This window comes from Lissotriton helveticus, chromosome 6 (assembly GCF_964261635.1).
Source record: "Lissotriton helveticus chromosome 6, aLisHel1.1, whole genome shotgun sequence".
NCBI classification, from domain to species: Eukaryota; Metazoa; Chordata; class Amphibia; order Caudata; family Salamandridae; genus Lissotriton; species Lissotriton helveticus.
Window position 1 is genome coordinate 819,374,453 of NC_136067.1, and position 26,641 is coordinate 819,401,093.

Genomic DNA, 26,641 nt, shown 5'->3' on the forward strand with positions numbered 1-26,641 from the left:
AGGTAGCCCTAATGGCAGGGTGCTATGCGAGTAAAAGGTAGGTCATGTACTTTTATGTGTTGCATGATCTGGTAGTGACTAACAGCCTATTTCATTTTTCACTACTGGGAGGCCTACTCCTCTCAGAGGTTAACATTGGGAATTCCTTGGTACACATTTAAGGTGTAATTCCTGATTAGAAAGGAGTAGCTTTTTAATGTTTCATATGTTTGGAATAGTTTTGAGAAATCCTCCTTACTGACGAAGTTGGATTTAACGTTACTGTTTTATAAATGCCACTTTTAGAAAGTGTCTATTACAAGATACAGAGGGGGCGGAAAGCGCACTCCCTATTCTTACTTGGCTGAAAAGTTAAAACAACTTTAAGATCAATCTTACATAGGTGCTGCAGCATCGAACTTGCTGCCTCTCAAGTGCTGAAAAACATAAACTCTAGACGGACCGCCATGGGTGGCAGGGCACGCTGCGCACTGTGCTTGTTGAGTCCTCGGGGACTCTGTATTTAAATATTCAATATCATACAATGAGTCATACAAGTGTAATTATTGAATCAAATAATATCCCAGAAAGATATGAATGGACTTATGAATATACTTTTATATCTCTTCTTGTAATCAAAACAAATAGATGAATTTCTTCATAGAAATCAAATGTGACAAGTACAAATGAAAAAATATGTCCCTTCCTCAGGGACAATCTGAAAAAACAAAATACGACTGATCAAGATCTCTAATAATATTGTTCATGATGAACAAGTAAATGCTTAATAATTCAAACTCAATGTGCGGATCTGTACATTATATTGTTACAAATAGTGTGATTGCATTTACAAGATACTGCATGTGGTACTGATATAGTAGTGTCAATAGAGCGATGACCAAACAGTACTGAATGTGGATTAATAGTGATAAACCAGTCCAAAGCAATGCACCATAAATTAATAAAGAATAAAGAGATGGGTGCCTTAGGGTAAGTAAAAAGGTGTACACCTCATGTGACTGCTTTCAAAATGAAACAAGACACTAAAAAAATAGTGAGAATTGCAAAACATGCAAGAATCACAAAGAGATGAGAGAATTCATGATATCTGCCTGAGCTCTGCTACAAACCAACTGCAACCAATGACAAACAAAGAGCTTAGTGAACCATCACGGAATAATTTCCAACACTTAAAAAACTCAAAATGAGAAAACTCTACATGAGAAGCAAACAAGACTCGTCCCCTACCTGATGATTAGAATCAATTAACTTCCTGAACAATATTCAAAAAAGTTCTTCCCGTGAGAGTGGATACTTCGTGGACAGTCAAAAATACTGTGTTGCCACTGCATAAATGAAACAAAATCCTGCTGCCAAAACCACTAGTTCAAGCCAAAAAGATAAATACAACCCTAGTGCAATGATGTTGTGGAAAACACTTACCGGCGCGACTGACACCGAGCTGATAACCACTCAACTCGCCCAATGAGCTGTTCAGCGTGGAGTGTACGGCCAGTTCCAAAAAGCAGTAAAGGGGTAGGGAAAAGCTGTTAAGATAATGTCCCATCGCTATCAAACGCGACATGCAATGGTTTGGGACTTGCATATTACATACAACCTGTCTCGTTAGTGTTATTGCAACAGTGAGCTTGAATGAGGGACACCTAGATCATGAGCAGTTAAATGCGACATTTACCTGATGGGATGACCAACACGCTTTGGTGTGCAGATAGGAGGAGTATTTTTTTCCTGGTTCTTTTTCCAGCCAACAGATTAAATAGATTTCTATTTATTCATTCATTCTTTAAATACAATTTTTTTATTAGGCAGTAGATGTAGTTTCAGTTACCTTTTTCCATTTAAAATTGGAGAATATAGGGTATATCATTGAAACCACCCTGTTTGAAGATGGCGGGTCTTTGCAGACCCCGACACGCCCTTAAACTAGTCCAGTTTTTATGTCGATGGTTACGGCGTCAATCTAAGCCGGGAACAGGATGTTCCCTGAGAAACCTTGTTGCACGCAGCACGCAGCGGAAAGTCTAGTTGGAAACGGGTCGGATGCAATCAGGAGGGAGAGGAACTACCGTTTGCCGTGGCACTATTTGTAACAATATAATGTACAGACCCGCACATGGTGCCAATTGAGTTTGAATTATTAAGCATTTACTTCTTCATCATAAACAATATTATTAGAGATCTTGATCAGTCGTATTTTGTTTTTTCAGATTGCCCCTGAGGAAGGGACAAGAACGTCCCGAAATGCATCACACATTGCAAAATATTGTTATGCAAAAAATTGTCATGCTCTGATCTTCTATCAGAAAAATTGTACTATAACTGTATTAGAATGTTCAGCGTGCTGTAATGAACGTATATATTTTTTCATTTGTACTTGTCACATTTGATTTCTATGAAGAAATTCATCTATTTGTTTTGATTACAAGAAGAGATATAAAAGTATATTCATAAGTCCATTCATATCTTTCTGGGATATTATTTGATTCAATAATTACACTTGTATGACTCATTGTCTGATATTGAATATTTAAGTACAGAGTCCCCGAGGACTCAACAAGCACAGTGAGCAGCGTGCCCTGCCACCCTTGGCGGTCCTCTAGACTTTTAGAAAGTGGACATTTCTCTGCACTTACTGCTCTGTGTGCCTTGCAGCCTGTCTGCAATGCAAGTCTGGGCGACAGCTACACTTTGTGCATTCCCTTCAGACAGTCACAAACACAGGAAAGCTAGGTCTGTCAGAGTACCCATCTGCATACATCTGTGCATCTGAGCAGGATGGAAGGGAGGGGCTAACAGTTCAGTTACACAGGTAGTGCCCTGTCCCCACACAAATGGCTGATTCGCCTCACCCCCCCCAGGTAGCCTGACAGACTGGACTGGGCTGAAAGGGGAAACTGTGCACTTCAGAGAGCTGCTTTGAACTCTGCAAAGAGCATTTCGTTTTTCAATTTTCCCTGTTTTGGCCTTTTAAGTTTTTGTGCTCAAATATGTTTGACACTGGGGAAATAGTCACGGTACTGCACCTACAGTAAGTAGCCAATTGTATTTGTGCATAGTTAATTAAAACCAGTGCAATACAATCAATGTAAAAAAATAGCATAAAGTACATAAAATACATGAAACCACACATTAAATAAAACGTATTGAGCAGCAGTTACATTACAAGTGTGTCGATTTGTCAGTGTTCTGACTTTTCCTTGCATTATAGAAGGTGCAAAAGTGTGGTGCATTTATAAGAACAAGTTAAAGATTTCCTTTTGTCCTGTCCTTTGAGGGATTTAAATTTAGAGGTCCATACGAGCCCAGATGTAGATTGTAGATTAGAGGCCACTTGCTTCTGTCGCTGCTGCGCTGGCTGCTGGTGGAGTGTATTTGCTTGCTCTTGGCAGTTTCTTTTCTACCAGCGCAAGGAATTTTACCAGCCTGCAGTTGAGCTGTGGATCCTCTGCGTTGAAGCAGACCAACACTGCCTGTCTCCGAGTGTGGATCAGTCTTGAGTTGAACTGAGTTTTGAGCAGTGAGATCCATTCATCCTTCATTTCGCTACAGATGCAGGGTAGGTGCGGGAGGTCTTAGTTGATCGCAGTTAGAGAATTGTACCCTTTGGCATGGTGGGAGATGCAGAGTTGAAGGGAGAATGCCCAAACGACATTTTATGAACTTTTTTTTTACGTTTCTTGGGTAGCCTAGACTGAAGTATTTGTATGGGGTAAGTGATTTATAGCTGTTGATGTCATCCAGGCGTAGCTGCTGCCTGATAATGTGGCCTTGTCTTCTACCAGTAAGAGGCTTTTTATTGATTTCCAAACGAGTTTTTGGAAAATAGCGATGTGGTGACCACTGACGTAGGGCACTAGGACCCTATGGGTCACAGGGCAGTGACCAGGTCACTGGACACTACATCCGGTAGAGCAGGAAGTGGACAGTCGACTGGGGTCAGAGGACGAGGACAGACGTGCTGCGCTGCGCTGTGCCACAACGAGAATAAAGAATATAACTGACCTGCTTTGGTGTCCACTCTCTTTGTGCCGCCCGCCTCAGAAGCAACACGACATCTGGCGACGAAGGTTGGTGCCGAGACACCACAGGCGTGAAGAGCACGTCGTGTGCAGGGTGTGATCGCCGACCAAGGAACGGAGACGCGAGGAGCTACACGGGTGCCCACCCCGATCAGCGTCCAACAGTAAAGAAGACAAAAAGGCGACGCGGTAAGAAGCGCCCGCATTTGCAGTGCCCCACAAGAAGAGCGAGGCTCTCGCGCCCAGAAAGTTGAAGCGCGAAGTCTCGCGAGAGGCGAGAGCGCAGAGAGGCTCTCGCGCTCAAAGCAATGAGTGAAGTCTCGCGAGAGGCGCGAACTCTCGGCGGCAATCTTTAGGACAGGCAGTGGAGCCAATAAGACACGTCAGGGCAACGCGGCGGCCATCTTAGAGTCAGGAAAAGCGTGATTTCGAGCGCGAAATCTCGCGGGGACACGAACAGGCCATCTCACCTGGGACAACAACAGGGAAAGATAAAGGAAAGTACAAGGCAGCCATTACAAGGCCAGGCAAGGCCACAAAAGAAAGAAAGAAGAAAGAAAGAAGTGAAAACTGAGGAATTAAAGACCATAAAACACAGTGAGGTCTCCCAATAGTGGAATAAAGGGGCACAGACAACAGAGGGATCCCCTACAAGTAACTGTACAAAGAACAAGTAAAAGGAATAAGCAACAACAGATAGAATAAGGAGAGACAACAATAGGAAAGTCAACACAAAAGAAAATAAGAACACAGGCAACACAGAAAAGAAAGAAACATGCCTGAAACAAAGCAAACTGCACAGTATCGCACACCAATGCCTTTTAGCGTATCGGAGCCCCAAGTGGGCATAAGATGGGAGAAATGGATTGTGAAGTTCGAGCGATACATGGAGGCGACGGATGTAGTTGATGGAAAGAAATTGGGACTATTCCTAAATCTGGTGGGGGATGAAGTGGACGACCTCCTGATAACACTACCAAAGAGCGAAACAGAAACGTACGAGAAACTAATAAAATGCCTCACAACCAAATTCGACCCTCAAAGAAACGTTGATTTCGAACGATACAGTTTTAACATAGCATTTCAACAGCCGGAGGAGTCAATGGACGACTTTGCGACAAGGCTGAGGAAACTGGTAGCCCATTGCGAATTTGAGAAATACGACAATGAACAGGCCATCCGCCTAAGACTGATAGAAGGCTGCCGAGACACAGACTTTCGCACAAGACTATTAAAAGAATCCATCACTCTAGAAAAGATTCTAGATCTAGCGAGAGCGGAAGCAAGGGCAACGGTACACGCAAGACAAATGGGCCGAAGAGAAGAGCAAGTCCACAAAATGACAGACGCAAACAGAACTGGGAATTGGAAGAGAGGATCAAAGGAACAAGCGACAAGGAAACCAGGGTCTCAATGCTATAGATGCGGGCTGGAGTTTCCGCACCGAGGAACATGCCCAGCATTCGGCCAAACCTGCAGGAAATGTAACAGAAGCAACCATTTTGCCACCATGTGCCAAGGGATGCAATTCAAAAATGAACGAGGAAGGCCAGGGAGACCGAGAACAACAACAACCAGACATGTACGACACATGGAAGCAACCACCAGGAGCTCGTCGTTGGAGTCGGGAGAAGAAGAAGAAGAGGAAGAAACAACAGGGAAGGTGGAACGCCTATACCTCATGTCCACGGACGAAGGGCAGGAGGAAGAACACATCAGATTAGTGGATAGGAAATCAATAAAGAAGACAGACTGGGTGACTATCGATGTAGGACCCCATCAAACGGAATTCGTGCTGGACAGTGGGGCCACGTGTAACATCATGTGCGCCACGGAATATGACAAAATGAAGAGGAAACCACTATTACAACCATCAAGTGTACGAGTGTTTACTTGGGGTGCACAAAATCCAGTAACAAACATGGGAAAATTCACAGACACCATGACACACAAGGGCAAGACCGTTACTGAGGAAATACATGTGCTACGAGGGGACATTCCTGCACCATGTCTACTAAGCAACGTAACAGCGAAAATGATGGGCCTATTGAAGATGATGTATCATGTGGCAGACAAAGAGAACATTCTACAAGAATACCCGAAGTTAACGAAAGGACTTGGAAAGCTGAAAGGGCGACAGATCACATTGCACATCAATGAATCAGTCAGTCCGGTCGCACAGCATCACCGAAGAGTACCCATACATTTACAACCCAAGGTGGAAGAAGAAATAAGGGCACTCCTAGAACAAGATATCATTGAGCCAGCCGAAGGACCAACACCCTGGGTGTCTCCTATAGTGGCTGTGCCAAAAAAGGACAATGCCCAGATCACGATATGTGTGGACATGAGAATACCCAACACAGCCATTGAACGAGAACGGCATCCGGGGCCACATCTAGATGACATGATAAGTTGCCTGACGGGAATGAGAAAATTCTCCAAGCTAGACCTATGTAAGGGATACCACCAACTGGAACTGGACCAGCAATCAAGATACATAACGACCTTCTCAACGCACCTAGGTCTATTTCGCTATAAACGATTACGTTTTGGAATATCGTCAGCAGCCGAGATCTTCCAGGAAACAATCAGGCAGATCATCAGACCAATCAAAAACAGCCTAAACTACAGTGACGATATTCTAGTATTTGGCAAGTCGGATGAAGAACATGACAAAGCATTGAGGGAAGTATGTTCACAGTTAGAAGAAGTAGGCCTAACAGTAAATGAGAAGAAATGTGAACTGGGAAGAGAAGAACTTGTGTTTTTTGGACACATCTTCTCGAAGAAAGGAATGAGACCAGATCGCAGTAAGGTAGACACCCTCGAAAAAGCAAAAGAACCGAAGGATGTTGCGGAAGTGCGCTCGTTCCTCGGCCTTGCCAGCTATTGTGCGCGATACATCAAGGACTTTGCATCGGTGAGCACCCCACTGCGGGAGTTAACAAAGCAGGGTCAAACATTTGAATGGACCACAGAATGCCGCAAGGCGTTTGAAGAAATAAGGGCGTCAGTGACGGCAGTAGACCACCTGGCGTACTTTGACCCGACCCTATGCACTGAATTGACAGTAGACGCCAGCCCGGTGGGCTTGGCGCAATACTAGCGCAGCACAAGCCTGGAAAAGACTCACCTCGACAGATCGTAGCATATGGAAGCAAGAGTATGTCGGATATCGAGAGAGCGTACTCTCAACCAGAAAAGGAGAGCTTGGCGGTAGTATGGGCATGTGAGCACTACCACATGTTCATATACGGGAAGCCATTCACGATAATAACAGATCATCAGGCATTAGTGACCATCTACGGAAATCCGAGCGCCAAAATACCACCAAGAATTGAACGATGGGGAATAAGACTGATGGATTACAATTTCAAGATTGTCCACAAGCCTGGGAAAGATCAAAACCCAGCGGATTATATGTCACGACACCCGCTCCCTCATCGAGAAGGTGGCACCACCATGGCCGAAGAATATCTAAACTTCATCCTGAAACAGAACACTCCGGCGTCAATAACAAGTGCAGAACTGGAGCGGGAAACAAAAAGAGACCCGACAATGCAGGCAATAGGGACGGTGGTGCGGCAGCAGCGGTGGAGACACGTTAACAATAACAGCCACGCAGGGGAGTGGGTCATGAAAGAAGAGCTGCTCGCCTTCAAAAAGATAAGCGAAGAACTGTCGGAAACAGCAAATGGAATTCTGATGAGAGGCTCAAGAATTGTGATACCACATCGCCTGAGAAAGAGAACAATTGAACTAGCTCACGAATCGCATAGAGGCATTGTAGCGACAAAGAAGATGTTGCGAGAAAAAGTATGGTTCCCAGGTTTGGACAACGTGGTGGAAAAAGAAATATCACACTGCCATGTGTGCCAAGTGACAGGGCCACCTGCCAAGCCCGCACCATTGAAGATGTCAGAGCTGCCACCAGCAGTATGGACTGAATTGGCAGCAGACTTCTATGGACCGTTAGAGACTGGAAAGTATCTGCTGGTGGTCATCGATGAATTTTCAAGATTTCCAATAGTGAGAGAAGTGTCGTCAACATCGGCAAGTGTCACACTACCAGCGCTAGATGACATATTTGCCGCCTGGGGCTCACCACAAACATTAAAAACAGATAATGGCCCTCCATTTTCGGGAGAAGAATTTCGTAGGTTCATGGAATACTTGGGGATCAAGCACCGGAAAATAACTCCTCTGTGGCCACAGGCCAATGGAATGGCAGAACGGTTCATGGGGACCATAAAGAAAGCGATTCAGAGAGCAAAACTGACACAGATATCAATCGGACAAGCATTATGTCAAGTGCTAAGAGACTATAGAAACACCCCTCACAGCTCCACTGGTAGATGTCCAGCGGAACTGGTGCTGGGAAGATCAAGCAAAACAAGACTGCCTCAAATAGACGCGAAAATAAGCACGAACAGAAGAGATATTGCAGAAAGAGATTACCAAGCAAAGAAGAAAATGAAAGAATATGCTGACAGGAGGAGAAATGCATCGGAACATCAGCTTAGTGAAGGAGATCTGGTGGTCGTGAGGCAGAAACAACAACGGAAGTCAGATAGTCCATTTTCAAAAGATCCGTTGGTTGTAACAAACATAAAAGGATCAATGGTGACGGCAGCATCGGACAACCAAAGAATAACTAGAAATAGTTCCCATTTTAAGGAGCTCAAAGTAGAAGAAGAGAGACCAGGAACAACATCACCAAAGGTAGAAGGAGAAGAACAAGGAACTGGCGAACAAGGAACTGGCAGAGAGACAATATCGCTGAAAGGAGAGAACGGAAGACAAGAACATAACAGAGAACAAAGACCAAACAGAGTGTGCAAGAAGCCAAGAAGACTAATTGAAGAAATGTAGAGAATAGATCTCTCTCTCTCTCTCTCTCTCTATCTCTCTCTCTCTCTCTCTCTCTCTCTCTCTCTCTCTCTCTCTCTCTCTCTCTCTCACTCTCTTTTACTACTGCACCACTATATAGATAACGTACCAAGAGTTCTGCATGTGACAAAGAAGTTTGGTTGTGACAAAGGGGGAGATGTGGTGACCACTGACGTAGGGCACTAGGACCCTGTGGGTAACAGGGCAGTGACCAGGTCACTGGACACTACATCCGGTAGAGCAGGAAGTGGACAGTCGACTGGGGTCAGAGGACGAGGACAGACGTGCTGCGCTGCGCTGTGCCACAACGAGAATAAAGAATATAACTGACCTGCTTTGGTGTCCACTCTCTTTGTGCCGCCCGCCTCAGAAGCAACACGACAAGCATGACTGGTTGGAATGTCCCAGGCCTGAGACAGCCCACTGTTTGAGAGGGATTCTTGAAGAAAGGTCTTGGCAGGCGAACTTCGATGCTGCATCTCAATGCCATAAGAAGTGATTCTGGGTGTTGGCAGAGGCATTCCTGATCTTGCGCCAGCAAACAATGAATGCACCTTGCCTTGCCAAGGACTGTTTCATTAGGCCAAACTTGAACTGAATCTGTGCCGCCAAAGAGAAGTTTGGAATGCTGAATATGAGTATGGAAGCCTTAACCTGTAAATTGTCTAGAGCCTTAGCATCTCTGCTTCTTAGGACTTCGCTTCCATAAGTAGAGTTTGTGATCGAGCTAACTGGAGGAGAGGTGTCAGCAACTGGCCTGTCAGCTTCAATTTGAGGTTCCTCAGCGTCACTGCCAGTGCCATCTCTTTTTTTATCGCCTCCTTCTGCATGGTGAACTGGCCCCCTCTGTCGATTTCTATGCCTCAATTTCAGGGGTTCAAGAAAGGCATCAAGAGAAAGTTGGAGCTTCAGCAGGCTTTGACAGCATTGACAGAGGACCAGGTTGCAGGAGATGGGGCCCTAGAGGAGGAGGAGCCCAAAAATAGAAATGCCTGTAGGGGGGACATTCAACTTTCCAGGAACAGAAGGGGTTCCCAGAGCAGGGAGCAGTGTCTCCTCCAGGAACCTGTCACCAGAAGATTTGGCAGACTGGAGGGAGGAAAGAAAGCTAAAACTGGAGCTTTCAGAGTTAAACTTGGAGAAACAGCAAGCTCAAGAGAAATGGAGGATGGCTCTGAAAGAGAGGAAACCTATCCATGAGCTCAGCCTTGGAGAACTGGATCCTAAAGCCCCACAAGTGGGGTCCAGCAATTATTATTGGTGGCAGCATAACTGGAGTGTCTTTAAAAGAGTCAAGCTTCAGAGTACCTAAGCATTTGGTACCCAGTTATGAGGTGGGGGATGATGTGGACAAGTGGTTCGCTGCCTGTGAAGTGGCTCGAAGAGTGCACACGGTCCCAGAGGAGCACTAGGGTGGTTATCTACAGAGGTACATGCCTACAATGGGGAGGGACACTCTTCTTACACTAGAGGTGGAGGACCAGACATGCTACACTGTTATGAAGACGATCTTGATGAGTAAGGGGCTCATTACAATGCCGGGCGGATCACCACCGACAGGCCTATGGTGGTGGTCCACCCGGCAGGCAGGGATTTGGTCCAGCTGCCGCATTACAATGCCAGCTGTTGGAACAGAAATTGTGGGGGGAAAGACCGCTACCTCCGACAAGATGTACTATCCAGACGGGGCAGCGGTCAATCATATTCCCTTAATGGCAGAGGTGCCAAGCAGGAACCGCCATCGGGATTATGATTACTATTTCCCACAGCCTTTTCATGGCGGTCCCCCTGCCATGAAAAAGCTGGCAGAAATGGCAGTTGGGGGCCCCAAACAGGGGCCCCTCCATTGAGGGCCTGGGGGGACATGTGGTGCCCACACACATATTCAAGGACTGTGTGGATGTGCACATATTGCCTTTTTCCACTGGGAATTGTGCTGCAGCCCTTTACTTGAGACGCAGCACATGCCGCAAAGGAAAAGGACAGAATCTGACTGCCACACCGGCGGTCCTATCATAATTTGGTGGTCGGAATGACCACCTGCATGTAGACCGGTCTTAAGACTGCTGTGACCTCCGCCCAGCATCATAATAAGGACCTAAGTTTGCCTTCACATCTTGGTTTGCTGAATTCGTTTTTGTTGGCTTTACAACTCTGCACACTTCACCAGTGCTAAAGTGCTTGTGCTCTCCCCTCTACACATGGTAAAATTGGCTTACACCCAATTGGCCTATTTAATTCACTTGTAAGACCCTAGAAAGTGGTACTCCAGGTACCCAGGGCCTGTAAATTAAATGATACGAGTAGGCTGCAGCACTTATTTTGCCAGCCACTTAACTAGCCTTTTTAAACATGTATCAGGCCTGCCACTGCGTCCTGTGTGATAAGAGAACAGAAGCCTAAGGCAACTCTCATATATTTATATTAACCAAGGTTCAAAAATACAGTTATAACAAACGTAAAACAGCAACACAAGAAATATAAAAAAACAATGATGTTTATGAAAATATCAATGAGAAATATGATAATGATACAATCTCATAGTTTCACATCCACACTACATTCACATCCACAATCACACTAATTTCATCCAACATCTAAAAGCAAGGTACACACAATGACACAATTATTTAAAGGTTGCACCATAAAATCTGGTAACTAAAAATGAAGTTACCTTCAGATTGAAGATAACTAATTGTTAATACACGTGTGATTTTCCTCCAAGGAATGTTATTGTACCTAATGCCCAGAAGTAACAGATTTTATGGTGCAACCTTTAAATAATTGCGTTTTTTTGTGTACCTTGCTTTTAAATGTTGGATTAAATTAGTGAGTTGTGGCCGCAAATGTAGTGTGGATGTGAAACTTTGAGATATATTCTGTTTCTTTGGATTTCATTATCATATTTTTCCTAAACATCATTGTTTTTTGTTGATATTTCTTGTGTTGTCCTGTCACGTTTGTTATAACTGTATTTTTGAATCATGATGAATATAAATATGAGAGTGGCCTTAGGTTTCTGTTCTCTTATTGGATTTCCCTTCCTAGAGGAACGTACACCCAGTTGCAGGGGGGCCTTTTCTTAACATTGCAGCCTGTGTGTGCATTTTTAAACTGCCATGTTAACCTGGCAAAAATAAATCTTTTGCCAGGCCTAAACCTTCCTTTTTATTACATATAGGTGTAGGCCATAAACATCCCACAGGGCAGGGTGTGTTTTATTTAAAAAGTTGGACATGTAATTTTCAGTTTTACATGTCCTGGTAGTGAAAAACTCTCAAATTAGTATTTCACTATTGCAAGGCCACCTCTCCCATAGGATAAGAGAGGGTTACCTTATCACATTTGATAAGTGATAAACGTTGAGTGGCAGGAGGTAATATCATGTTTGGTGCATAATGAATTATAAGTAAAAATTCTCTTTAATGATAAAGTTGCATTTTACGTCAGGATTCTGAAAATACCAATTTTAGAAAGTTGTCATTTTCTTTTGCTAACCATTTTGTGCCTGCAGCTTGTTCCTGGGTCACACAACTAGGTGTACTTGGTTTTTGTGTATTCTTCCCAGATATTATCACAATGGAGGGCCTGGGTGTTGTTCGGATAGGCCGTCTATCACACTTGCACTTCAAAGGCACTGGCCCAACTCACACACAAAGGACTTCACAGTAGCATATTGTGCCCCCAGACAGACTGGCATCAGAGTAAGGAGGCTGGACATTTCAGACACTTCTATAGAGGAAAAACACCTGATGTTGTTTCCACTTCAAAGTAGGCATCAGGTATAACAAGTATTTGCAATGTAATAGGTCTCGCATGTACGCAAGTTTAAGCTATTGGCATTCTAAATGACCATGCCTTTTATTTATGTTTTAGAAACGAAAAAAAAGGCATTGTTATTTGCAATGTCAATAGCTCAAACTCGCCTATATGCAAGACCTATTACATTGTAAATGCTTGCAAACCGAAGAATATTGGAATTGTGACACTGGATCTATGAAATAAAAACAGATGGGAAATATTGAAGGGTAAAACTAAAAAGAGTGTTTCCTGTTCACTTCAACCTGTGGAGGTCTGTCTACAGATCTGTTAGGACCATTGGTGATTGTGGGAAACTTTCCTGAAGGGGTGAACTCACAAATGGGCAGGCCACCAGCTTCTAAATATGTTACACTTCTGAGAATCCAGCAGTGTCGGCTGGCAACTGTTACTCAATCAACACACAGAATAACGAGCTTTGCCAGATGCGGGAACAGGACCCACAGCGACAAAACCGCAATCCATCTCTGGGTGTACACTTTGCGTTTATTCAAAACCCCTCCCGTCACAAGAGGATAGTGGTCGAAATAAACGAGGTTAAGAAAAAGCAAGGCCTGGGTTTGTATCATTATGATCGCTACACTCTGCATACAGGAGCCCCAACCTCTGGTGCTTGGCCACCTGAAAGAGCACTGACTGTCATGCAATCGGGAGTCATGTATTCCACAACAGCCTGGGCGACACATCCACACTTGCTGCCACTCCCTAGATAGAGTTCCACTAGCTTATATAAACCCCGCCCGAGTGCTACTTGGTTCTCCAATGGACAGCGGGAGCCCGAGAAAATAACATTAACTTCCAAAATCCAGGCCAGGGCTGCATTAGTAGGTGGCACCTGGCTTCAGCCTCTTTACTCACCTTGAAAATGCAGCACTCTTTTCTCACCTTGAAAATGCAGCACTCATATTTCCTTGGCAATTTAGCTGTGTTAGGGATCTGCCATTCAAATCTGCATAGATCAGATACTCTCTTACCACCATTTTAAACCAAGTATCTGAAGCCTGTCAAATCTGTACAGGAGTGACTCTGTCAGAGTTACACTGACCACAGGTGCGACATTATTTGTCATTCAACTTCTCATCCAAACCACCTCAGCTAATCTGGCTTTGAGTGTCGTGATTCTCCTAGACATTCAGAATTAGATTATGGATGTCCAGATGGATGATCCCACTAGTGCCCTTCCTCTAGGCAGAACTCGTCAATTGGGAGTTTGCCTACTTTCCAATATCCGGCTGTCCTATGCTATTCCTGTCCTGATGAAGACCCGCTTTTGACCTCCTCAACTTAGACTGTGTGTTAGGGTTGAAACGTCGACGGTTTTCTTTTCCATCCATGTCTGAGAATGCCCTTCTAGCACAGAATCTATAGAATCATTAGGGTAAGGGCGATTGTTTTTGAATTTGTAACTGGACCTGTTTTTGTTGTAAATATATGTACAGTATTATGTCACTTTTGTGTATAAATACACAGATGTTGTCACTTTTGCACCATACTCACTAGGACACTATGATCACGCTCACTTGCGCCATTTTTATCAATTTAATTACCCGACAGCCTTTTGTTCATTTTGATTAGGCATGGCAATTTTTGACCCATTGTATGAATAACTGAGAAACAAACAGTAAATATTTTGCTCATTTTTGGATAATAATATACTGTATCAGTCCTTCTGTGTGTTTCTTGTACATTTCAATCACCTTTTTAAATATAAAGAATTACAAAGAAATTACTGTCTACCTGACAGAACCGATTGTTGTTTATAGTATACATGCCCAGGTTCTGAGGGGTACTGGGTTACCCCATTGCTTTGCACAATGTTGCTTAAGAAGGGCTCACACACCCTCAAGCAACAACCCAATTTCTTACAGTGATCATTTAAAAATTGAAATCCAACCCTTTCCCTCCAAGAGCTGGAGTAACTCCCCTTCCAGGATGGGATGGGGAACTGATCACTACCTAATTTGGTGCAGGTGTATGGGAAGTGTTAAAGGCGTATGGAAAGGGATTTCTCAATGGAGATGAATCTTTTTCCAGCAGATTAAAAAACAATGAAAGAAATTTGCATTTGCCCCTTGGGCTTCATTTCTTGTATGCACTTTTAGACTTTGTACACTATGTACAGTTATAAGCAAGGCAAATGGGTGACCGGTGAATATGTTACATTACTTTCTCAGTAGCATGTTCTGAAAACCAACCATTATGCTGAAAATGTTCTGTGAATTCCAAAAAGTAGTAAATCTGCACTTGTTCGTAGGAGTGCTTTTATAGGTAAATATGTACTACTTGTGAACTGAATCCAATGTATTTTAAGAACATTTCTTTGGGTGGAGTGCTGAAAAATGTACCGTTTAGCTCCATTTTCATAGTTTTTTTCTAAGTATGCCAGGAAAAAAATTAACTATTTGATGAGTTCCCTCTTCAGAAGTACTTGGTCAGTCTTTGGTTAATTAGTCAAGGTCTTTGAAAACCTTTTCTCTGAAACACACTTCCTCTGACATTTTCAGGGGGCAAAACATTCCCCAAACATTCTTTAATGGACCAAGGCTTGTTCACTTTTTGGGTTTACAAATGTAATCTAGGCAGCAGTTTAAAAAAACTCACTAGTTGTCACAGAACTAACACCAGGAAAACTATGCAGGTTCTGATTTTGCACACTTAATGGTATTTAATGAAGTATGACACACTATGGGCCTTACTACGATTACAGTCATCCATAGGACCGCTGTACTCGTGGTGGTGGTCCGACAACCAAGGGCCCGCTCGCAGTATTACAAGTGTGGCGGTCGAACTGCCACAAGACCATTGCGTCTGCTGGGGATCTAGGATCCAGCGGCTGTCGTGCAGCGGTCAGGTAGCTGCAATATGTTGGCGGTGCCGCTGAGGCACCACCAAGCATATTACAAGTTGGCTGTCCACAGCTCTTTTCATGGCAGTGAGCCAGCCATGAAAAGGGTGGCAGAGAGACAACAAAGGGGCCCCTAATAGGGCCCCTTGCTGCTTCTGGGCCTTGGGGTGCATACAAGGGGCACATGTAGTGCTCCCCCTGGATTTGCACCCCCAATTTCTGCACATAGTTGCGTGCATGCCACACCATGCAGGAAGGTGCAGTCGGCGTTCTGACAGCGCCAGTCTGCATGTTAGGCTCTTCTATGAGCCTAACAGACCGCTGCCGTCAGACTGCAGCAGCACCACCCAAAAGACCAGGAATGCACTCCTAATCTGGTGTGTGAGTGCACCACAACTTTGGCCATCCTACAGTGGATAGCGTTTTGGTGCTGCCGCTGTAGGCCGGCCAAAGTCATAATAAGGCCCTTGGTCTCTTCTCAGAAATGTTTTCAGTTTGCTGACATTAAAGAGCTAAATGGTTACCATGCACTAGTTAAAAATCAGGCCATCTATGCAGCTGTAAACGTCAACATCAATCAATCAGTGGATTTGTAGAGTACTTCTTGTCACCCGTGAGGTATCCATGCTCCGGTGGTCTAAGTTACAAATCTCAGCTAGGTTATTAGAAATACTCTTTAACCCTAACTTCTAGTCCGCCCATTTCATCAGACAGGCCAGTCAGAGCTACCAATGCAGGTTACTTACTAGAGTGTTTCATCTTGTGATTGTAGGACGGGCGGAACACAAGATTTGGACTAAAAGGATTGAACAGTGTCACTGGTTAATTGAGTTGTTCTGGTTTTCCTTTCTAAATAGCATCGAGACATCATAATCTCCTTCTCAAGTCACTGCAACACCACCAGGTTTCAGAGAGATGAGTGGTATGGTTTATGCCATAAGCATATAAAGTAAATATACACCATTATGAAACCAGCAGCAAAACTAGTGTTTGGGCCTAATTTAGAGTTTGTTGGACGGGTAGTCCATCGCAAAAGATGGCAAACATCTCATCTGCTTTATTACAAGGGCCATAGGGTATGCACTTGTTAATACGGTGGATAGGCTACCTGTCTTGTTAGTGACAGATTAATCTGTCCACCAAATTTTAAATGAGGTCTTTTGTTTAAAGTTGACGCATATATATATATATATATATATATATATATATATATATATATATATATATATATATATATATATATAAATATGTTTTGGTAGACATATCTATACAGCCCTCATTCTGACATAAGAATGCGGTCGCAGCTCCATCAGATTTTGGTAACCTATCATCCTGATTTTGAGGATTCCAAGGCTGATGAGAGACTGGGTGAGTTGATGTGATGTAGCATCAGTAGTTGATTTGTGGCTATGTTGTTTAAAATGAGTGTGCTGGAACAATGACCATATCCGCAGGCTATCGAATTTATTGGGCGTGGCTGAAGCCTTGGCAAAGGCATTCAGTTGTTCTCTGGGTTAGGTGGCATTGGTATTGTTCGGCATGTTGATCAGTGGGTGCCTGAACCGTACTTTAGTTGGAGTATTTCAAGTGTTATGGAGTTCTATTGAACATGTTCTGTTGAGTGTGACTTATGATGTAATTGTTCTACTGGTTTAGGACATATCTCGATATACTAAAAATTTCCTTTTACTTTTCTATTTGCAAAGTAGAGCAAATGCAGCACAACTTTGTGTCTCCCCAAATTAATGCAGGGGTGCTTTTTAAGTAAATCAGTTCCAAAGAACAAAGAGCATTAGGTAGAGTCCTGAGTAAACTAAGTAAAATGCACGGTGGAGGGGGCGATTGATTCAATTAAAATCACACTTCTAAGTAAGTATTAACATAAAATAAATCCAGAATAAAAGTTGGTGTCTCTCCACTTACCTGCATATTATACTCTGTGTTGCAAGGGTTGCTAATTAAAACGGGGAATAGTCCCCCGTCTGATAGAAATGTTCTCCAGGGAAACATCATAAATGTCTGAAAAAGATAGAGAAGACATTAAAGAGTCAAAATTCCAGTAGCAAATTTTATTCTGTAATGTCAAACAGTTTGACGACATGTCTACTATTCATTATTCTCTAGACAGTTAATGTGTGGTATGCACAGGCAGGACACCATTACCTGTCTCTTAGGATGATAACAGATCAGTCAAACAGGGGACATGTAAGAAAGGGACACCACGTATTTCAAAAACAAATATATTGAAATAGTTCCCCTAGGAAAATGGATTGTCTCTTGAACCACGTAACAGAATGCAACGGGCACTGAACAACTATAACTCTCAGAGAAGAGAACTGATATCTGAGCATCAGTCCCTGGGTGCAGGAGCTACACGCAACATTAGCTGCCTGCAGGAGCTCTTGTGATGCTCTTAAAAATAAAGGGGGCGTTTTTGACTAAGCTTGTTCATCCATTGGTTGCTTTGGGTCTGCACCCTTCAGTAACTGCTTGATGATAATATCATTGATATATTGGACCCATCAACAGGAGCATTTTCACTTTACCAATGTGATATCTGGTAGTTGGTGTATTTGCCTGCCTATAAGTGCCCTCCCCAACTACATTCTAAACAAACTCCTGATTAGCCAACATATGGCTGTTAGAGTCATGCTATACTTACCACAGAAAATTTCTGTTGCCCATCACCTCGACCGTCTACACTGGCTGCCAGTCGAAAAGAGCTCAAAGTACTTACTACTTGCCACAAAGCTATCTATGGACCGGGTTTGGGATTTGTTAAGGACAAGATTGTTATAAATACACCAGCTCACGAGTTATCTTTCTCTTCTGTCTATCTTCTAACCAGGCAAGGAGGACGTTCCTTTCATGTGTGACACATATTGGGTATTGAATGCAGTTCCCTCACACTTACTCATCAGGAATCACTTAGCTTTTTGAGAATCAATAAAAATGCACCTCTACATATTAAATAACCTAAAAGAAGGCATACCCAGTGACAGTATACCTGGTTTAGTAGTTATATGCACACACCAAAAAAACTGCTAAAGTTCCAGATCTTTGTCCTAACACTTTGAATTTCCGATTTTCGTTCCACTAGAGTTGAGATTTGAGTATATATAGGAGTCTTTTCTCCAGGAGATCAACTGGAGTGGTACTACTTATGAAATTACTAACTCTTCATACAATTTTAAATGCCATGCGCTTGGCCAATGTCTAGTAGCGGAGAAGATTTAAGGCTGGTGTAAGCCAATTGTTTTCCCTAAATTAAGTCTCAATCTTGGCTCCAGGATTTATATTTGGGGTTGTTGTGCAGTTTGGCACTTCGGGAGGCCACCCATCAATGCATTTGCATAATACAATTTGCAGTGATGTTAGAGATACCGCTCAGCATTTGTTAAGCTTCTTATCAATGTACAGCGATATTTGCGCCAATGACCTAATGTGTGCCTCAAGAATGAAACTGACATTTCAGATGATGCTGAGTGTTCTTGCAAAAGGTGATGGAATCCAAAGAGTTTGGGAGGATGACTGAACCCATCACTTGCTTGGTGTTTCTGGATGGAGTTTCTAATGTGCACCTCATTTTTTTGTTCTATTTAGATTAATTTTGTATCAGTCCAGAGGTGACTTCCTCCAAACCTCTTTTGTGGTCTGGGAAGTCATCTTGCTGGCCCCTGACACACAGAGAAATGTATGCATCATCTGTGAAAAAAAGGAAAAAGCATAACGGTGGGCTGATGATTGAAAATAATGGCTTAATGAACATATTAATAGTGGAGATAGATGTGAACATTTGGTGCCTCTCATATTCCACTCTAGATTCTGCAAACTGAAAGGGACTCAGGCCACCACACTTGTTTGACCCGTTACAAATAATTAAACCATTTTAAATCTGTCTTTGGCATACAGCTGTCTAATCTGAGCCAATGAAGTAAAGGCTGAAATTCACAGTCCTGATTGAATGCAGTCAACAAGTTAAGAAGGATTAACACTGACAATTCACCTTTGCCAGCTTCAGTTAAAACATACCGTAGTGGGACAATCACTGTCTCAGTACCATGGTGTGTCCAGAAGCCACACTGGTGGACCAGCAGTTGATGGTCTAGGAATTTCTGAAATTGAGAAGCAGTGACCCTCTCCACATGTTTGACACTGTGAACACCAGCAATTGGGTAGACATTCTGAAACACACTGGAATCTAAAAGTCTTTTTAATTAGCAGATCCACTCCTTATTTTTCTATTGCAGGTCACACCTGTCTTGAATGATTTATTTACCAGTTTTGTAACTCATGGGGCAGTAATCATAGGCAAATAACTGGATGCCAGTCCACCCAGCCCATCATCTTCATAAAATGTTGACTTTATTTTTCTCTGGAGTCCTTCAGTTTCTGGGATGGACAACTCGTAAATACGAAAAAAGAGAAGATATTTCATTCTCTTAATGCCCCTCAACCGAACCTTCTTCATTTACTACAACCTCTTCTAAAATTGTATATGTATCTACATTTGGCCAGTTCTAGTAAATCCATTTGAACAAAAACGGAGCATATTAAATTATTTTGCTGTTCCTCTAGATGTTGGTGAGTGAAGAAGTAGACATCTTGGATTCATGACTCACTGTACTCATTTTGTCCAGAGTTGAGAGGTCATGATAGTTCGACTTGTGTGTGTGAGAACATTCATGGCCTGTGGTTCCCCAGGTTTTTTCTTTTAAGAAAAAGAAACAGGACTGGTCTTTGGAAGTCCTTGAAGTCAGGAGATTTAGGAATCCAAGAAAGTTGGAACTCATGCCTTGATTTACATCTTTTGAAAGGATTGTTTTTGAATCAGTTCAATGCAGCCAGACATATGCACAGAACCAGGGGTGGCTGGTTCTGTTTTTCAGAGAAGGAACTGCAACTGGTTCCTTATCATAAAAGTAATCCAATAAGCACTTAAAATGAGGAGTAGTGAGAATAACCTGCGAGTTGGATATCATGAATAGCTATGCAAATTCCAAAAAGACTGATCTTGAATCAGATCCTCAACTGTATTTGCTTCTAACCAGATCTTCTCACGCCTGTTCAATGCACATCTACCCACAACCATACATCCTATCTTCCACTAAGCATCCACCACCAACCCACACCCAAGTACTCAAGTATATATCTATCCCCCCACAACCAAGCATTTGTCCATCCACCTACACTTGCATCCATCCAGCTACCCAATCACATCAATCAATTTTCTGTGTGCACTCACAGCCATCCAAACATCTAGTCATTGCTGTAGACAATGCAACAGTTATCGATCCATCCATGCAAATAATCAACATTAACATGTGTGTTCTTATCAGGGTACTGCCTGTGTGCCTATATGTTTGATATTTGTGCATCCAACCATATCATACCCCAACCTACAGCCAGTACAACAGAACTACTGGCAATGGTAGACCTTGTTTTGATAAGGCAATCATCATTACTAGGCTCCGGGGTTCTTGAGCATATAGTTAGAATTTGGACATGGACTTAGTGTAATGAACATTGCTAGTGAGTAATAGAGTCATGCACCACTACTGTATGTTGATGGTGGGTCACGGATTTGGGGTGTGGCTATTATCATATCCTGTATGTCCTGATTCAAAGGAAATTTACTGAGCAGACACTGATGGCTTACTGCTGTAGTCTTTGTTATTCAAACCCTTTCTGGTATTGTATTTTCTGCTTCTGGGGGAGGGTGTCTATGATGTCCTTACTGCCCTCTAAACTAGAATACCTTCCTCCTTTACGTCTTGCCCCAATCCCGTCTCTGGGCAGGACAAATTGTCCATTGTAGTGGCTCTGCCCTGCAGGGCATAATGTCATCACAACACAACAGCTATATACGTAGCTGTTGATCAACGTTTGACCTTTAAGACCAATGCATGCTGTTGGGTGTCCTAAATTATGCATTTTAGAAGGAAAACTGCGAACAGAATAGCATGTTCAGGATGTGCTCTTGCCTTACATTTCTGACATACTGTGTATTGATATACCATAGGCATCAATATCAGTATATTATTAAGGTAACTCTACTCACCCTGTGCTTCCGAGGATCCAGCGGCTGAGGCAGAGGTAGTTGTGAAGTAAAGGCACTCTTGACTACAGAGTTACTCAGTGGAGGCAGCCCATGGAACATATTTTCTGTAGTAGCAGAGTGGGCCGAAAGATTCCCAACAGAAAGGAATGCCTCTCTAAAAGGATATAGTAATAACATTGAGGTCATAATAACAACAAACACATCCTGTAGCTGTCCTGATGTTATATATTTGAGCATCACTGCACGTCATAACAGTTGCCCTTGCTCTGAGGTGAAGAGCATGACTAAAAAGTGGCAATCACAACATGTTTAAAACATACAAGAGCTTATAGACTCTGCCAGGTCCTACAGCGTCATTGTCTCTTATTCTTCTGTCACAACTGCCCTTAAAAGTATTTACAGTGAGCACTCTCAGGTGGTGATATAGTCAGAATAGGTAATGCAATAGAAGTGGATGGTTTTATCAATTAAAGGTGTGGCTCTGTTTAGCCTATCCCAATCTGTTTCCACTAATATATAGCTTAGTTCCTTTCCCTAGCAGGCTAGAGTGTGTGTTAGACCTGGCATCTTTTGGTGTGGTTCCCCTGACATTTTGCCTTCTGACCTCCTGTTTTGACTGTGTGCTGAACTTAATTTTTGCTGGCTTTAGGACTCTGGACACTTTTTCACTGCTAACCAGGGCTAAAGTGCATGTGCTCTGTGTCTAAAATGTAATGGCATTTGGTTTCTCCATGATTGGCATGTTTGATTTACTGATAAGTCCCTAGTACAGTGCACTATAGGTGCCTATGAGCTGTAAATTAAAAGCTACTAGTGGGCATGCAGCACTGATCGTGCCACCCACATGAGTAGTCCTTTAAACACGTCTCAGGCCTGCCTCTGCAGAGCTTGTGTATGCAGGTTTAAACTGCCATTTCGACCTGGCAAGTTCACCTACTTGCCAGGCCCACACCTTCTCTTTTAATACATATAAGTCACCCCTCAGGTAGGCCCTTGGTAGCTCCATGGGCAAGGTGCAGTGTATTTAAAAGGCAGGCCATGTATTTAGACGTGTTACATGTTCTGGTAGTGAAAGACCAGCTAAATTCGTTTTTCACTACAGGAGGACCTATCTCTCCCATAGGTTAGCATTGAAGCTGGTTTGTAACACTTTAAAAGTGTAACTTCCAATTAGGAAATGAAAAGAAGAATGAGTTTGGTGTCTCTGGACTCACAATTTTTATTTTTTTTAAACATATTTTATTGATTTTAAGTTCGTTTACAGTCCTGTAAATTGCTCGAACAGAGTTTATGACAAGTCATAAATGTGAACAGTGTTACATATATAACATGAGTATACATATCAGTGATTCATAATAGGCAATCTTAAAGAAACAAACCTCAATAAACCCCCCACCCCAGAGAACTGTGGTCACCCTACAAACCCATCATCCGTATCATTGCAGTTGCATCCCGTCCATCGCCCAATCTACATACATATACAGTGCCTAGCCGCACACTTCCGTGGATGCCTGGGTATGAGCAATTCGTAGTTTGATTGCACATTTTAGGAAAAATATCATATGAACACATCAGGCTCCTTTGACTAAAACTCTTCTAACATTGTCTCCCAGTCTAAGGCTATCTGTGTTTTTCGTAATCCCCTTGCCTCTTCTCTACGCAGCGCTGCACCTTCCGCACTACTACATTTCACCATTTCTGTGTGCCAGTTGCGTATTTCAGGGGGCCTGCTTGATTTCCACCGCATTGCAATGTTCCTACTGGCCAGAAGTAAAGCCAGGTCGACGAATCTAAATTGTACTTTGTGTTTAGACCTGTGTTTGTGTAATCCAAGTAAGCATGCCTCCACTGTGTCATGCAGCAGAAGGTGCGTCGCTGTTCCTGTGATCTCTCTAACTTTAACCCAGTAGCTGAACAGATCGGGGCATGTCCACAACATGTGTAATAATCCCACTCCAGGGGCGTGACATCTGGGGCATGAGTGTTGTGTCTGAGGGAACATTTTATCCAATCGGTCAGGAGCCAGATAAGCGCGGTGCAGTATCATGGTTTGAATGAATTTGAACCTCGAGTTTCGGGATACCTTTTTGGGGTGCTCCAGAATCTTTCCCCATTCGGTGTCCGATAGTACCCTACCTATCTCCTCCGTCCATAACACTCTCAGTGGATCCAGGCGTATCCTGGTGTGGTTGCTTATCCCATTATAAATCCAGCGGATCAGGTGCAGCCCCCCCCATATAATGTACCATCTTTACTAGCTCGTTTGGTCAGGTTCGCGACCTTGTGGTGCCCAGTGTTTTTTAATGTTTCGTATCAGAGCAGCATGGGTTAAAAATAAATGTTGTGGAGCACCTCTCTCGTGCACGAACGTGTCGTGATCCATTAGGAGCTCCTGTCTAAAGAGGTCCGCCACTATGGTGACACCAGACTCTGCCCAGCGCGTTAGTGTACGGTTAGTGAGGGTACCAGCAGTCAGCGGAATGCCCAGTAGGGGTATGTTACCAGCGTATGCAGAGGGCGTTTTGGCGTATTTCAGCACCGCCTTCCAGCATGTCAATGCAGTAGTCAGCAGTGTAGGTAAGTCTCTATGCATTTTGTAGCTTGGTAGCATCAGGGTGTGTAGTGCGCCATTCTTCAAATCAGTTTTTGTGAATCCTATTTCATGGAGATTACGGCCAGCCGTCCAGTAGGACAGCCACTGTAGTTGGCAGGCGTAGTAATACGCCCTAAAGTCCGGGACTCCCAGCCCCCCCATACTAGTGCCTATCTGCAGTTTCTTCGAGCTAATTCGCCGTCTCCCTGTACCCCAGAATAGGTCTATCAGCAACGTCTTTAGCTTCTGAAATGTGGATATTGGCACTATTAGAGGCAAATTCGTGAAGTAGTAAAGTAGTCGTGGTAGAACTACCATCTTCGCTATAGCCGCCCTTCCCATAACGGATAATGGCAGCGAAGTCCAAAAAACCACACTGAATCTCAGGGACTGTATCGTTCTGCTGAGATTACCCTCCAACAGATCAGCAGATGTTCTATACACTTGGATACCCAACTATTTGAATGTAGTGGGGCAACCAATAGTGGAGCGTCCCCGAAGTCCACCTCCGTGACGTCAGCGTGGTCCGTAAAGAAGAAGGCGTGTGATTTGGCAGCATTCACGGTAAGACCGGATATGGTTTCAAAGTTCCGAAATAAGTCGCAGATCGGAGCTAAGGGCTGACGAAGGTCGCGGAGATAGACAAGTATGTCATCCGCATTTGCCGAAAAAAGGTGGGTGGTGCATGTGAGTGGTATTCCCATATCTGTTAAGTTCTGTCTCATTGCAATCGCCAGGGGTTCTAGGGCTAGGACAAAAATCAGAGGCGATAATGGGCATCCCTGGCGCGTCTCCCTGTATATCTTATATTCCCCCGAAATGTGTCTGCCCGTCCTTGCTCTTGCTGTTGGCTCTGTGTAAAGCAGACGTAGCCACGTGAGATAGCTATCAGGGATACCGAAACGTGACAGCCTACGAAGCATATAATCCCAGTGGATCGAATCAAACACCTGTTTGAGGTCTAAAGAAAGACATCCCGCGTGAGAAAAGTGCTGCGGCGCTTCTGACATTAAGTGGTGTAGCTTCCTAATATTTAGGGAGGTGCTTCGTGCTGGTATGAACCCCGTCTGGTCTATATGTATCAGTTGGGATAAGTAGGGCTGTAGTCTGTTAGCTAACACCTTACTTAATATTTTGTATTCCGCGGGTAAGAGCGACAGCGACCGATAATTAGCCATGTCAGCATGATCTCTACCTGGTTTAGGTAACGAGATGACCAGAGCCTGTGCGGTAGTGTGGGGCAAAACACCCTCCTCCCAGATTGTTCCGTCAGTTTGGGTACAAGCGTCTCTGCGTACGTAGTGTAAAATTCTATGGGCAGGCCATCCATACCAGGAGTTTTGTTGCGAGGAAGTCCCTTCATGGCAGTTTTGATTTCTTGTGAGTTTACAGGCCCTGAGAGTTCCTTTTGCGCCGTGTCCGATAGAGTGCGGAAGGTCAATGAGGAGAGGAAAGCGTCTGTACGTTCGGGGGGTATCTCTACTGGTTTGTCATATAAGGAAGCATAATATGTTTTGAAGGCTTCATTAATCTCTCCCTGTGTATAAACTCTTGTGCCATCCACCGTTCTGATTTCATTGATCACAATTGCGGGAGGAGCGTCCCTGAGCAGCCTAGCTAACAATGTGCCTGCCTTATCCGCATCCACATGCGTCCTTTTGGTGTATTCCTGGTAGTCTATGGTTGTAAGTGACTCTAACAGTTCAGCATGTTTAATCCGCGCTTCCTGGAGCACCTCCGACTGTGTGTCGTCAGTCGCCACCAACTGTTCTAATCTGCCCATTTGTGTTTCAGTGTCTATCAGTGACTTATGTAATTCTTGTCGTGCACCCACTGTCACGCTAATCGCTCTACCCTGCAACACCGCCTTGAATACATCCCATTCTATCAACCTACTGGTCGCTGTGCCGCTATTCTCGGTGAAGTATCGTTCTATTGTGTGTGATATATCCGCACGGAACACCGTGTCTTCCAGCAACTGTGGCCAAAGGCGCCACGTGGGGACCGGTGTAGGTATCCTACCCCATGTAATATTGATCTCTTGCGGGTTGTGGTCGGAGAATGTTTTGGGGAGGTATGTGGAACTAAGGACCTGCCCTGCAATGTCATCCGAGCATAGGACCCTGTCTATTCTAGTGTGTAGGGCGTGTACTGCCGAATAAAACGAGTATTCTCGGTGGTCCTGGTGTCTCATCCTCCATACGCCACATAACCTCCATCCATTCATCCAGCGCACTAGTGCCTCAGTTTGTTTATATACCCCCGCGCCACGCAGTGGCGGGTGAGATCTATCTAGGGTGACATCCACTACCGTATTGTAGTCTCCACCAAGTATCCAAGGGCAGTTATCCCATCCCGTGCTCCACTGATAGTATCCCAGTATTTGTCTTGGTCGAAATTAGGGGCATATA

The 26,641-nt window shown here is 43.7% G+C and overlaps 1 protein-coding gene across 1 annotated transcript in view; it reads right to left on the minus strand.

Annotated features, from left to right (window-relative positions):
• The window catches only part of LOC144762518 (uncharacterized), a 709,614-nt gene that overhangs the window by 376,694 nt on the left and 306,279 nt on the right, over nt 1-26,641 (minus strand). The window contains exons 25-26 of the mRNA XM_078647742.1: nt 21,638-21,791; nt 17,500-17,595 (exon numbers count right to left, since the gene is read on the minus strand). Of these exons, the coding sequence (XP_078503868.1) occupies nt 17,500-17,595; nt 21,638-21,791 (250 nt within the window). The remainder of the gene's footprint in view (nt 1-17,499; nt 17,596-21,637; nt 21,792-26,641) is intronic.